The 12,947-nt window shown below is 37.0% G+C and overlaps 1 protein-coding gene across 1 annotated transcript in view; it reads right to left on the bottom strand.

Annotated features, from left to right (window-relative positions):
* The window catches only part of LOC104384326 (potassium voltage-gated channel subfamily KQT member 1), a 517,279-nt gene that overhangs the window by 197,822 nt on the left and 306,510 nt on the right, over positions 1-12,947 (bottom strand). Inside the window, exon 15 of the mRNA XM_086610471.1 lies at positions 9,408-9,469. Coding sequence (XP_086466597.1) covers positions 9,408-9,469 — 62 coding nt within the window. The remainder of the gene's footprint in view (positions 1-9,407; positions 9,470-12,947) is intronic.

The raw sequence follows: 12,947 nt of genomic DNA, 5'->3' as shown, positions 1-12,947 counted from the left end.
ATTACAAGACCATGAATAAATCATAGAATGGTTTGGGCTGGAAGAGACCTTAAAGATAACCCAGTGCCAGTCCCCCTGCCATGTGCAGGGACACCTTCCACTAGATCAGTTTGCTCAAAGCCTCATCCAACCTGGCCTTGAACACCTCCAGGGATGGGGTATCCATAATTTCTCTGGGCAACTTGTAAATCCCTAGATAAACTGCTTAGTGATTTAGCATTATATAATTGTATTCTGGCATTGCATAAAAATGCACTCAAAGATCAAGCTAAGATAAACCAAGCACGGTACCTACACCTCAGGTACTCTACACCACCTCACCTCCTCAGACTGAGAACCCAGTCCCTTTCTCCTGGTCTAAAGGACTGCAGCGTCCTTCCAGACACATTGACTAACATGCGTCTTACTAAAACAGCCCCAAACACTGCGCTGAAATCAAAACCAACTTCTAATCAAGAAAAATATTAATATAATTTATCAGCATTATTTACTAGTAGGAAATATAATTAGGTTGTAGAAGTATGTATTACTGACCTGCTCTACTGTTTTCCTGCCATACAGAATTTAAAGCTGTGTGTTGCAAATAACAATCTGGTGGTAAATATAGGGAGAAAAGAGTTTCTCAGTTTCTTTATGTTTTATATCTCTCTCCCTTACCTCATAAGTCTTTATATGAAGTCCTTTATATGAATTTACCTTTGAGTAAAAATTTTCTGCCCTGGACACAGTCAACATGTCAGGGCAGGTTGCCACAGTACTCCAGTGTATCTTGGTGGGATTTTTCTTTTTTTAAAAAAAATTTTATAGAGCTGTGTCATCCCGTAACTTGCCTTGTACAGCAGGATTCTTTATACTGCTTATTATATATAATCTATTTCAAACACCCAGAGACTAATTATAGCAATTCAGACTCAATCTATTCTTCTAGTCCATCCCTTAGCATCCAACACTGACCATTAGCAGCCATAGAATAGCTGCAGGATTAAACAGATGTTTGCTCTGACTCAGCATCGCAGTTCTTGCATGAAACATAAATCCAACTGCCAGTCCAGCAATCATTTGAATCATATAAATCTGTGTTTTTCCAGTGTACTTCCCCTGATTAAGAAGAATTAGGGGTCAATATTACACAGCATTCAAATAATATTAAAACTGTCTTTAAAATTACTGATCTGAAAAATGTGGTAGGTGAAATAACCACAGTAATTCTGAAGTAAAGAACACTAGAGAAAAATTCTCTGTGTTCTCTATGAATTCTTCATGATCCTGGAATATCATTCAGAAACAGAATGAAATAACAATTTTAAACAAATTAATTAGAAAAAACTCAGTTCAACTGAAATAATCAGAAAAAACAGAGTATTTCACTCCAACTCTGACTTTTAAAAAGTCACTTTGAAGCAGAAAATTGGAAATACTTTCTTTCAGTATACAGTTTAAAAAACACTTCCATAAAATGTTACATCTTTTCAAAAAACGTTCCATCGGAAACAAGTTGTCATTTCCAGATGAAGAAACACTCCAAAGTAAAATTTTCAGCTTCTTTGTAGGACAGCACTTGCAGCATACAGCATAAGAACAGCCACGAAATCTATTTTTTAAAATAGCTTTCTAGATTAAATTGTTTAAGATCAGCAACAATTGATGGTCATACAAATTTTCAAATTAAATTTATTTCCATCAGAAAAGAACAATTTTTGAAAAGCTGTTCATGAGAAAAGACTGGTTTAATGAATTTATAATTTTTGTAATATTTTATTTGAACAAGATAGAAGAATTGTTGAACTACTCCATTTTTACATTTCTAAATGAAGGCATTTTGTTTTGGGGACCAGGATGATCTATCATTTAGAACTCTATTTAATTTAGAATAACCTATTCCAAATTATAAAATTTAGAAGTAAAATACTTATAATTGATCTGATTTCTGTCATCCTTTGGAAGTTCAGCTCAAAGTTCTTTGTGGGAAGACTTGACTTTTTATGAAAAAAAATAAAATCAAGATCTCCAAAATACTCTTAAGGCAGAAATATGTTTTTTTTTTTTTCACTCAGCAGTAGTAAATAAATCGCTTCATAAGCAACAGAACTAACAGCACTTTGTTTCCTATACATTTGTGGCTGGACTCTCTGGCACCTGAGAAGAGCCATGCTCACACTGCAGTCTTTTCTTCTGGGAGCACGGGGATTAACAGAGTTTCTGTCCTCTACCCAGGCACTTATTTTCTCTAAAACTTACAGGAAATCAACATCTGTAAGCTCATGACCCCTTTCTCAATTTCAGTTCAAATCAGTTGTGATTCTTAGAAGGTTTTGGTGGAGAACAGGAAGAGACAGACAGGGTCCCTCAACCACAGCCTTTGTGGTCAACGTTGCTATTTCCAGGACCTTTTTCCTGATCAGTATGGATTAGATTTCCAACATCGTAACAGCCGGTGAAAGATTCCCTTCCCCAAAGGCTCCATTATTTACCAGCAGCCCTAAATCACTTTACTGTTTCTCTCTTCCTTAACATTCACAGTTAATCTGTGTGCTTTCCTCAAGGAGCGTTTGTGTAGAGCATCTTCTGCGAGTGGCTCTCATTGTTTCCTATTAAATGTAAGGTAACTGCAAACTGATTTCAGGCTGCTACGCAGCATATGGCTGTGAGCTCCTGCCTCCCCCCTTCCTAGCATCCTCCAAGGTGTCATGGGCAGCATTTGCTGGGTGGTTTTGGTTCCACCAGAATGGTTTCAGCCAAGTGAGCAGAAAAACAACTAGATTGCACCGATCGCCTAATCACAGCAATCCCTGAGACGTCAATAAATGAGATCAAACTATTTGAGCTGGATCCTAATCAACAGTCAGTGCAATCACTGGGGAGCAGACATGGCCATCTGCACGCTCATTTATCGGGCTTTGGAATTATTTAACATTTGATTTATGGTGGTGAATTGCGTCCTGGCAAATGTTCACTATGCAAAACTCTTTGCTCCCTCATCCGTTACAAATCAGGGCCCGATCCATGTGAAAGCCTCCTGCTGAGTTCACTATGTGTTGGATCAGGTCTCTGGGTCTCAAGACTGGCAGATAAAATTCAATTTCTGTCCAGTTTTCTTGCTCAAATTTAGAAGAAGCTCAAGTGTTTTCCATCAACGTTTTTATGTTTGCTTTTGGGAGAATCTTCACAGTGGGTCAGGTTACTGTGATATAGAAAGGATGACCCACATTGACATACAAATTTTCCAAAAAATCTCAGCCTGAGGCAGCCATCTGCCTTGGAAAACTTCAACCCAGATGGCTAAAGTTTGGCGAAGATGCAAGCACCTGAAAACAGTTTTATAATGGAAAGTGGTGTACAACCTTAATAATGGAGGGTGCTATGAAGTACCACATATGATAAGGCTCCATAACAAGAACCATAGGGAAGTTCAAGCAGGATTCTTTCAGATATGCTTCAGAATATATCATCTATCTCTTCTTTCCTTTTGCTTGAAAGGCTTATCAGAGTTAGCTCTTATTTTTATCTGAACCTTCAGACATTACCATCACAACCAGGCAGCTCAAAACCAGCCTTTCCCACTCAATCTCATGAAACAAACTTTATCTGAGAAGCAGAAAACCATCCCAGAAAATCAAAAGAAGTCAAGGCTGCAGCGGATCCTCCTCTCTGCATTGAGAAGTCAAGTAGCAAAGTAGAAAAGTTGTGCAGCTGAGGTCTAAGCTGTTAAATCGGCATTACTTGGTTTTCACATTAAAAACCTGTCTTAATGTTTCAGTACAAGAACGCAAGGCAGAACTTCACTTCTATGGTACGTTAACACAAAGTTTACTTAGACATAATAGACAGAAAACATGATATCACTCAGATTAATTCTGAACTTTTTGAGTCCTCATTCTGCTTCTACTTCACCTCTGTCAATTCACTCCTACCAAGTTGGATGTGATGACATGAGCCAGAATCTTATTTAAAGCCATGTAAGAAATTCGCTGCATTTCACACCTGTGTAAATCCTGTGTAACTCCAGTGGCATAAATGAAAGCACGCTTTGGCTTGAAGCATCAGGCATCTATTTATTTATTTATTTATTTTTAATTAGGCAATAGCTTAAAACCAAAAATCCAATGACTTTATAGGTACGGTGCAGAATCAATGGATTTATGCTGGACTGCTATGGAATAAATGAGACCAGGCTTTGACCATGTTCTCTGGCATCCCATTCCAAATACACATTCATAAGATCTCTCCCTGTGAACCTCCTGTCTATTCCCTTAAACTGAACGTGGCATGCTCCAAGAACACCCACAACAAGCAATATGCCTGCTTCATAAGATATACTAGTAACTGCAAGTCACATTAGTGATCTTAATTATTGACTCACACACATCTGTCTTGAGAAGATATACTCCAAAAATCAGCAGCGTTTGTGCGTATTAGCAAAGCACAGAGGGCCAGGATGAAATGTATTTTCTGTTCACAAGAAGGAACAGCAATGTGTCTCAGACAGCTACTTTAAAGAAGTGTCAGCCTGTTTTAGTAGTCAAGAAAATCTGCATAACGCCCATTTGCACAAAGCCTTCTGAAAAGCTTTATATTATGGTATGACTCAATCTTTAAGGAACTGGAGGCAAACAACCCACCAACACCTTAGTGCCAAAATACGTTTTTGTTAACAAATGCATTTGTTGGGTTTCTTTCAGACATATTTTTGAAACCTCAAAAATGTAGCATGCTCATTTTTCAACTGATTCATTGTGCGCCAATATTCAGCTTTTTCCCTTTTTTTTTTTTTTTTTTTTAATGCAGTTCAGTTATGCCCATCTCTGCACCCACAAATTAAGGGTTTATAATGGAAATTCTGACAGGGCCTTCACTATGGTGGTGCTTGCAGGCACTGTCATGATAAATAATTTACTATTTAATGACTCCTGATGTAATCACAGCAGGAGTCAGATTCACTAACATCCATCTCTCCATTGCTATCAAAGACGAATAAGATGGTAGGGAAATACCACTCTTCTCTGAGACCATCTCTTTAGCTCCCAACTTTAAAACGAGTGTTTGAACAGGTAAAGAGAGTTTACCACCACAATCCGACCTCTACATTTGTTTATGTTGGACAACACTTCTGTTCTGGCTCACATTACTCAGATGGATAAAGCTCAGAAGGGTTCTGCTTTACTGCCCTGTTTTCTCTTAGTGTTTCTGCATTTTTTAAATGCTACCAAATGGTTGCTTTTGGCTCCCAGCATTATCACATGTTGTCTGTAAGTATGGAAATAGTTATGGTAATATGGACATAAATCATAACTGTAAATACCACATAAAGAAGACTGCCATATAATTATAAAAATACCTAATAGATTTCTTTTTCAAAGACAATACAGCTGTCCCTTCTAACCTTTCATTTGTAGATTCTTTTCTCTCCTGTTTTTATTTATAGGTTGTCGTGCAGTTTGACATAGCACACCACGATTTTTGTTTCTAATTTTGAAAAAAAAAAGAGAAAGAAAGAATACTCATTTCATCATAAGGAAGCATTAGTTTACAATTTTGAAAAGAAACTAATGCCAGCTCTAGAACATCATCTTGGAACCAATCTCCCTCTTAATACATTTCAAAAGCATCTGTCAATGGCTACATACCACAATTTAAAATTAAACCCTGCCATCCAACTCAAGAAAAGGTCAGCCAAATGGCATACATCACGTGTTGGGAAAGAAGCCCCATTCTTTCTCTAAACATCTCTGTGTTTTTATGAAAAGAACCACGATAGGTTATTAGGCTGACCACAACAAAATAAGTTTTTTATATCCTACTCAGGGAAAAACAGGTTGAAAAGTGTTTGTTATGTGTAAACTTACACCATGCAACATGCCACGTTAATGAAAGGAGTAAAGCCTTACACAGAATCAATGTTGCCAAAAAGGGTTTTACATGTTGTCTAGAAACTGCCACCACGCATTTTATCCCTTTCCAGTCAGCTTTGCAACGTTTAAAAGCAAAGTGATATAAGTGTATTTCAACTCTACTTTACGCTGGACTCGCATGGAGCTTCAACCTACACAAACTCATTCTTACCTCTTCCTTCTTACCTTTTCCTTCTTACCTTAAACTTACATATGGAGCCCGGGAGGGCACAAAAGAGAGGCTGCAGACAATGCTGCTCATGCCAAATGAATGGAAGGCTGTTATCTTTGAATCGTTGAAACATTTTTGCCTCAAAGCTTTTATCTATCACTAAGCAACCACTTCAGAAATCTGTGCCTATGCCCTTTTAGACAGCAAATCCCACATTTTAACTCAAATAGTAGCAAACCTCTAAAGGGAATGAAGTTCATCTTCACCACCAGAAACACACACTTCTCTCTCCCTCTCTCTCAAAATTTATAAAAAGAGTAATTACGTCTTTATGTAGAACAATGCACAGCTCTGAATGGGTGAATTAGATCCCAATTCCCTTTCGGAGAAATGACTAAAACAAATGAACTGGAAAACGCTGGTGGGAAAGATCAGGCTGGGCTAGAGGTGCACTAATAGCTTATCGATCAGATTTTTAAGCAGATGAAACATTCAAATCCACACTGCGTTTTCATCTACACCAACTGGCCTTTGTCCAGAAATGTGTCACTTTATCAGATGTGTCACTTGGCTGGGAGGCTGCCATGACTATATTGGGTGACTGAATGTTAAAATAATTTCTCCAGGGGGAAGAGGCTGATCCCAAAGGTTTTCTAGTTCCAAGGGGGAGATCATTTTTCACCACCAGCTGGAGTCTGATGTCAGATATGCCCTTGCTTCATTTATTCTCCTCAGAGGTTGAAACCCAGCTTGTCCTTCCTGACTCCAATATTGTTTCACATTTGGGCACATAGCAGTTACTACACAGTGAACTATTAGAGCAGGAGAGCCCATGAGACATGGGAAAATAGTTCAGGGGAAGCAGATGACAGCAGGATGTGGTTGTTTCTATTGTCCTAGTAAAACAGAGATATCTGGGAAGCTTAACTTTGTTTTCACTAAGTAAACATATATATTTTAGCCTAATATGCCAAAAGGATGCAAATACAAAAAAAAAAAAAAAAAGAAAACAACCCAAACCCACACCATCAAAACCTCAAACAAACCAACACAAAAACAGTTTGCCCTTTTTGTGTACTGTGTCTACTTTCTTGGCAGGAATACAAGAATGAAGCCCTGTGCACCTAAAAGGCGGCTAATTTGTACTGAAAGAGCAAATGACCAGAGTTCTATTAGACTCTGCTGTTTTAATTCTACGTTTGTATTTTGGTCTGAGAACAAAAAAGAAGCTGCAATGATTGAATGTCTTTTATAGAATCATCTTATGAAAATATCTTGACATATTTTTATTCCTTTCTACTTGTTTTCTCCAGAACAATAAATAGAGAGATAGAAATCACCAGTTCCCATACAATATGCAGTGAGTTAAATCACTACAGTTTAATTCCAATAAAATAGCAGCTAGGTCTTGCCCACACTAGTGATTTGAGCTTGCAACCACTATGTTTAGATCATGCTTAAATGATGTTAAGATGACTATACCATTGTGGTTTTTTAACTTGCATGACTGCTGTTCCGAGAACATTGTTGTGAATCCCTGCTACAGACCGCTTACATGATTACAATAGCCATTTAACATGAGAAGGTGAAACCATGTTGCTTCATCATCTCTAAGTATTCACATCGAGGCAGTATTAATGAAAATTATAACCTTTTTGAATCAACTAAAATTCGGTTTTCTAATAGGCTCGAGCTGTAAGGGTAGAGCATAAGCAGATATCTGCAACAGAGATCATTCACTGCAGCATTTACTGCACACACTGCTATCTCCTGTAACATTCCTCTTATTACACCAAGATACCTCTGCAGTACTTAAAAGCAGTAGAAAACTAGTTGAGGCTTTGACATAAAAAGTTATCAAATCCACACACAGCATACTGTGCTAAAGCTGGACCAATGCCAGACACATTAAAGGCCTTTCTTCTTCATAAAAATGGAGCAGTCAGGAGACCATGAACAACCTCTTCCCCAAGTATTTACAATATTAGCAATATTTTTTACATAAAGTAATCAAAGTCTTATCACAGATGCTTTTATTGCTAAATTTTCAAATCTGTATTGTGGGTTTCTCTATATATGCATATTTGCGAAATCTGAATGAAATAGCAGTGTCAATTTATGGAATATACAGAGGCTAGAAAGCAGTGTATCTCTTTTGAAGTGAATTCTGCTAATCTGAATGAAAGTCATCTTTACTTTGAATGTGAGTGTCCACATAAGTGACCAATCCTCTTTAAAAGTTAATTCAGATAATTTTCTTCACCTCTGAAGCTGATTCTCTGACACTGTCCAAGAAAGCTAAAAATCAAAGAAAATCTGTCCTTTGACATTGCAGCATCCCATATTTCCAACGCTGCCCTAGCAATGATCATTAGATATTAGGCGATAGAGGGAGGAATTGCATTTGTTTAATTTCAATTTCTGCTTTTTGGCAAGATGCACAATTCTTCTGAAGAATAATGAAAGGTTTCTTCCCGTTTCCTTCTCACCTCACTTCCCCAGAAAAAAAGTGAAAAGAAAATTTGCGTGACAAATTTGTGCAAGACTAGGATACAAATAGGCAATAGAGATCTTAAATTCAAACAGACTTTTGTCTCAGCTGTTACATCATACCACATACCAAAGCTACTGGCTGCTACTGTCCACAGAGAGCACACTGTTCGAGGGACATCAGTATTTAGGGATAGTTAAAAGAGCTGACCAAAAAACTACTAGAAAAACAGATTCCTAGTTCTAAGCAAACTTGTACTTTTCTTATCAGTTGATAGATAAGCTTCGGGAAAAAGCTTATGAGGATGTTTAGAGTAGGTCTAAAACAATATGAGTTTTGGCTTTCAAGCATACTTCTAAGTAACTCTAATTAATAACAAAGATGAACATATTCTTGGAGAGAAGACAGCAGGGGAGGGGCAAAATTGATGCAGAGATAACTGCACAGGGGAAAAGAATCAGTAAACATTAAAGAACATCAAGATTATTAACTGAGATATCAAGTCTTGCTATTTACAAAGGCTCCTGGTACTAGCCTTTCTGCCTAATTCACTAATTCTGGTACGACAAATATGACAAACACCTTGATGGTTCACAGTACTTATCTACAAGATATGTGATTTGGCTTCAACATGAAAGTAGTCCCTTTTAAAATCAAGAACCAAATTACGGCAGGTAAACGGTTAATGCTGAACAACATGTACATGATACTTCATCAACTCCCTTATAAAAATTAGGATATTATTCTTTATTACAGTGCCCTGTAATTCTAAAGTAAATCAAGCCAAGATACTATCTTGCACGTCTGTAGATCAGATATCATTACTTGGGGGAAAAAAAAGCTTTCATGCACTTACCTTATCCTCTAGCCGGATCAGTCTGGCTCCTACAGTGTAGTATCCTTTGTCTACCCCTTTTTCTAAATAAAGAAGAATAAAAATGGGACATTCATTAGGTGGAGAATACACTCAAAATAAGAATTATATCTACGGTATTTAAAGCAAAAAGAAGCTGGTAATAGTAGGGTAGTATAAATAACACAAACATAACAAGAAAGAATTTATAGTGTACAGAAGTGAAAGAGGGTAGTTGGAGAGAAGGGAGTTCGTTTGTCTAAATGACAAGATTAAGTTAGTCTGAAGGGCAACCTGGACCTTGGTAAAGGTAGTCTGTGGACATGAAGGACTACAGATAGTGTCTGAGGTAACTTGATTCCTTGTTTAATTATCTCAATGATAAGTTAGATGGAATAGGCATGCTCCCGAGGCATACCCTCCATTTCGACTATCATTGACATGAGCATGTAAACTTTCCATACATACAGAAATCAGAATAATTTTCAGCGTAGGCTGTAGATGTAGGAGGTAGCACTATTGAGAGGCTAAAGGGCTGGAGATGCAGAGACCTACCCCCTCTCTGTAAATGAGTGACACTGGGAAAAGCCCTTGCATCTCTGTCCTCATTTTCCCTCCTAGCCTTCATGCGACGTGGTTATTTAAGCCCAGTTACACAATTTGTTTCACTTGCACACTGCAAATGGTGGGACTGGGAGTCAAGATTAAAAACTATGTAAAGTGGGGTCTATTCTTAGTGTTTACATGGCCGATTGCAAAGGAATGTCATAGTTTAGGGGTGTTATTTCACAGGAAATGAAGCACAAAACCAGATATATTCTGAGCTAGGAGAAAATATTCACAAGAAGCCAATCCCCTATACTACAGTAACTTAGAAGCCTATGTCAATGGAAGTTGGACACATTTTTCTCTACTAAACTATTTTTTCAATACCAGGCTGGATTAATTATTCCTTGTTTGTTCCATAAATTATTCCACTTTTAGGAGTGGTTGAGCTTTTGTTTTTACAGCTATTTAAGACCATTTTGCTTAGGGCATGATCACAATGTGACGGCAGGCTGAGATGTGAATTTGCAGTGCATCAGCATCTACTGTCCACCATAAGTGCCTGTATGTGTGTTCACTCTGCAAGGAGCTCAAATTCTTGCATTTCTCAGTGAATCATAGAATCATAGAATCATAGAATGGTACTTGCTTTACCATTACCATCAGCACATTTTCTAATGTGATATGTTTAGTGATACATTTGCATCAAAGTTCATCTCAAGGTAACTTGTACTGTATGCACCATAACCTTAGAGGGAGACTTTGGCAAAAATTAATGCTGGCAAGAGTGTTCTCACTTTCCTTCTCCTCTACAGACCAACTAGTGTATTAAAAAGGTCATGGACCCTTGACAGCTCTGTGCAGGCATTAGAATGTTTTGTCAGAGAACCTGGAGGAGTAAATACTGTATGGAGAGAAAATTCAAAGATTGTTCCAGGACACTATGTGAGGACAGAAAATAAATGACACAGCATGGCTCACTCATGTACTGTTTATCATTCATTAGTTCACAACCACAGAAACCTCTTAAAATATAAGTGGTTGAGGCTCAAGTTTATCTATGTATTCATCTCTACCTAAAATGAAATAATTGACTCTGCAGTCTACTCTCTAGTTACTAAATATATAGACACTTAGCTTCTTTCAAAGTCTATACTAGAAACAACATGCCTTTAAGGTTTTCTAAATTGGGATATGATATAAACAGCAGTGGGTAGATGGTGTTTTTGTTTAGATCTAAATCCAAAAAGCCCCTCAAAAAAACCTGAAGAAATATTCCAACAACCTTTCTATTTTTTTTTTTTTAAAAAAGACAATAATTTCCTCACCAGCTCTAATTACATCCTTCATATAATCAAGACATCCCAAAACAACTAAACCAAGTTAATAATCTTTCTTATGTTAGTTATTCTCGACTGTGGTGTGGAACAAGCAAATAGGAAGCAGATAAGCAGCAAGAAGCTGTTTTGTGGCATGTGGCATCCTGTCAGATGAAGCAAAAAGAATGATACACGTGCATGTAGCTGTGTGATGCCCACCCCTTTACAGGCATGCAGGCTGTATAAGTCACAAAAGGCTCTGGTCTTACCCATTTCTTATTAGACTCCATTTAAATCATCATTCAGCTCTAATTTAAAAGCATTTTCCTCTAATAAAGACCATCTTTAAAAGTAAATGAGGTGTGTGTACAATGTGCAGAGCATTGTGGTAAGAAGGGTGGGCAGAAGTTCAGAAAACATTGCTGTAGTACATTTGATTTCTATCTCATGTTTATGCTTTCTCTCTTGAGTCTTTTCAAGATATATGATTTTAGACTTCCTACACGATATTATTTGCTTTGACATAGTTGAAAAGATTGCATGGTTAATTATAAATCTGAAATGTCTTAATTTTTATGTTCTTTGCTTTGTAATCCAAAATAACTTCCTTTTAGTACTGAGTTTTGTCTGCTGTTTGTGTTGGTCTGTAGTAAGACAGATAGACCAGCTAAGCAATCCAGTAACTGTGTACATGTGAAAGGCACAGACACAAATGAAAAAAAGCATAACCATCATGAAAGAAGGCACAATTATTTATAACCGGGTGAAAATACATATGGACAAACTTTAGCTCAGAAGAAAATAAAATATCTTGAAACAAGTTTATGTAACATGGTCGTACCATACAAAACCATCATTTTATACCCTTAGACTTGAATCAGATAAAACATTAGTATATAAGCAATAGACATTATACTTCAGGAGACTGCATAGTTCTTGGGTCATCTAGTCCATTCCTCATCTTTATTAATATGTAAATTTACTCCCTGAAACTCTTTGCCTTCTTGAGTATACATACTATACTACTTTCAAAGCAACATGATCCTGTTTTTATTTCCTATTATTTTCACAAAGGTGGCACATCTCTTTTTCTAGTGAACAACAAGCAATGCCTCTTGTAAAAAAATTAAAACTGTTTAGGTATTTCCCCCACCAGTTGAGAAAATAAGAAAGGCTATCCCCAAATCTTTACCCAAATGGAAGCACATGACATAAATGACATATTACTCATTATTCAAGTTTCCTTTCTTTTTCAAAAAACAGCAATTACCATCTGAAATGAGTAAGAGAAAAAGAGCAAATCAAATGAGAGACAGTACCATAATCTTAATTTTTTACTCAGTGTTCTCCAGAATACATCAAAGTTTTAAGAAAACAGATTTTTTTCTTTGATTAGAAAAAAATACTAATGGGGAGCATTAGGACAGCAGAAGAATTGCAGCCAGATGGTCTGAAAATTATAAAAGCTGGAAATTATCTACTCTTCCTCTACAGGGCAGAATCCCTTTCTTGATTTTTACTTTTATGGTGTATACAGCTAGAAGTAAGCTAACTGAAAAATTTTTAAATTTCTGTGAAAGCCATTGATTTTTTTTAAGCGGAAAATGAGGAATTTGAGCACTGTGACACCTAGGATACTCCAGATTGCTACAGACATCTCAAAACCTCAGCAAATTAT

The sequence above is a fragment of the Tauraco erythrolophus genome, chromosome 4 (genome assembly GCF_009769465.1).
Source record: "Tauraco erythrolophus isolate bTauEry1 chromosome 4, bTauEry1.pri, whole genome shotgun sequence".
Taxonomy (NCBI): domain Eukaryota; kingdom Metazoa; phylum Chordata; class Aves; order Musophagiformes; family Musophagidae; genus Tauraco; species Tauraco erythrolophus.
The sequence above is the reverse complement of the archived record's forward strand: the minus strand, read 5'-3'. Positions and strand labels throughout refer to the sequence as shown.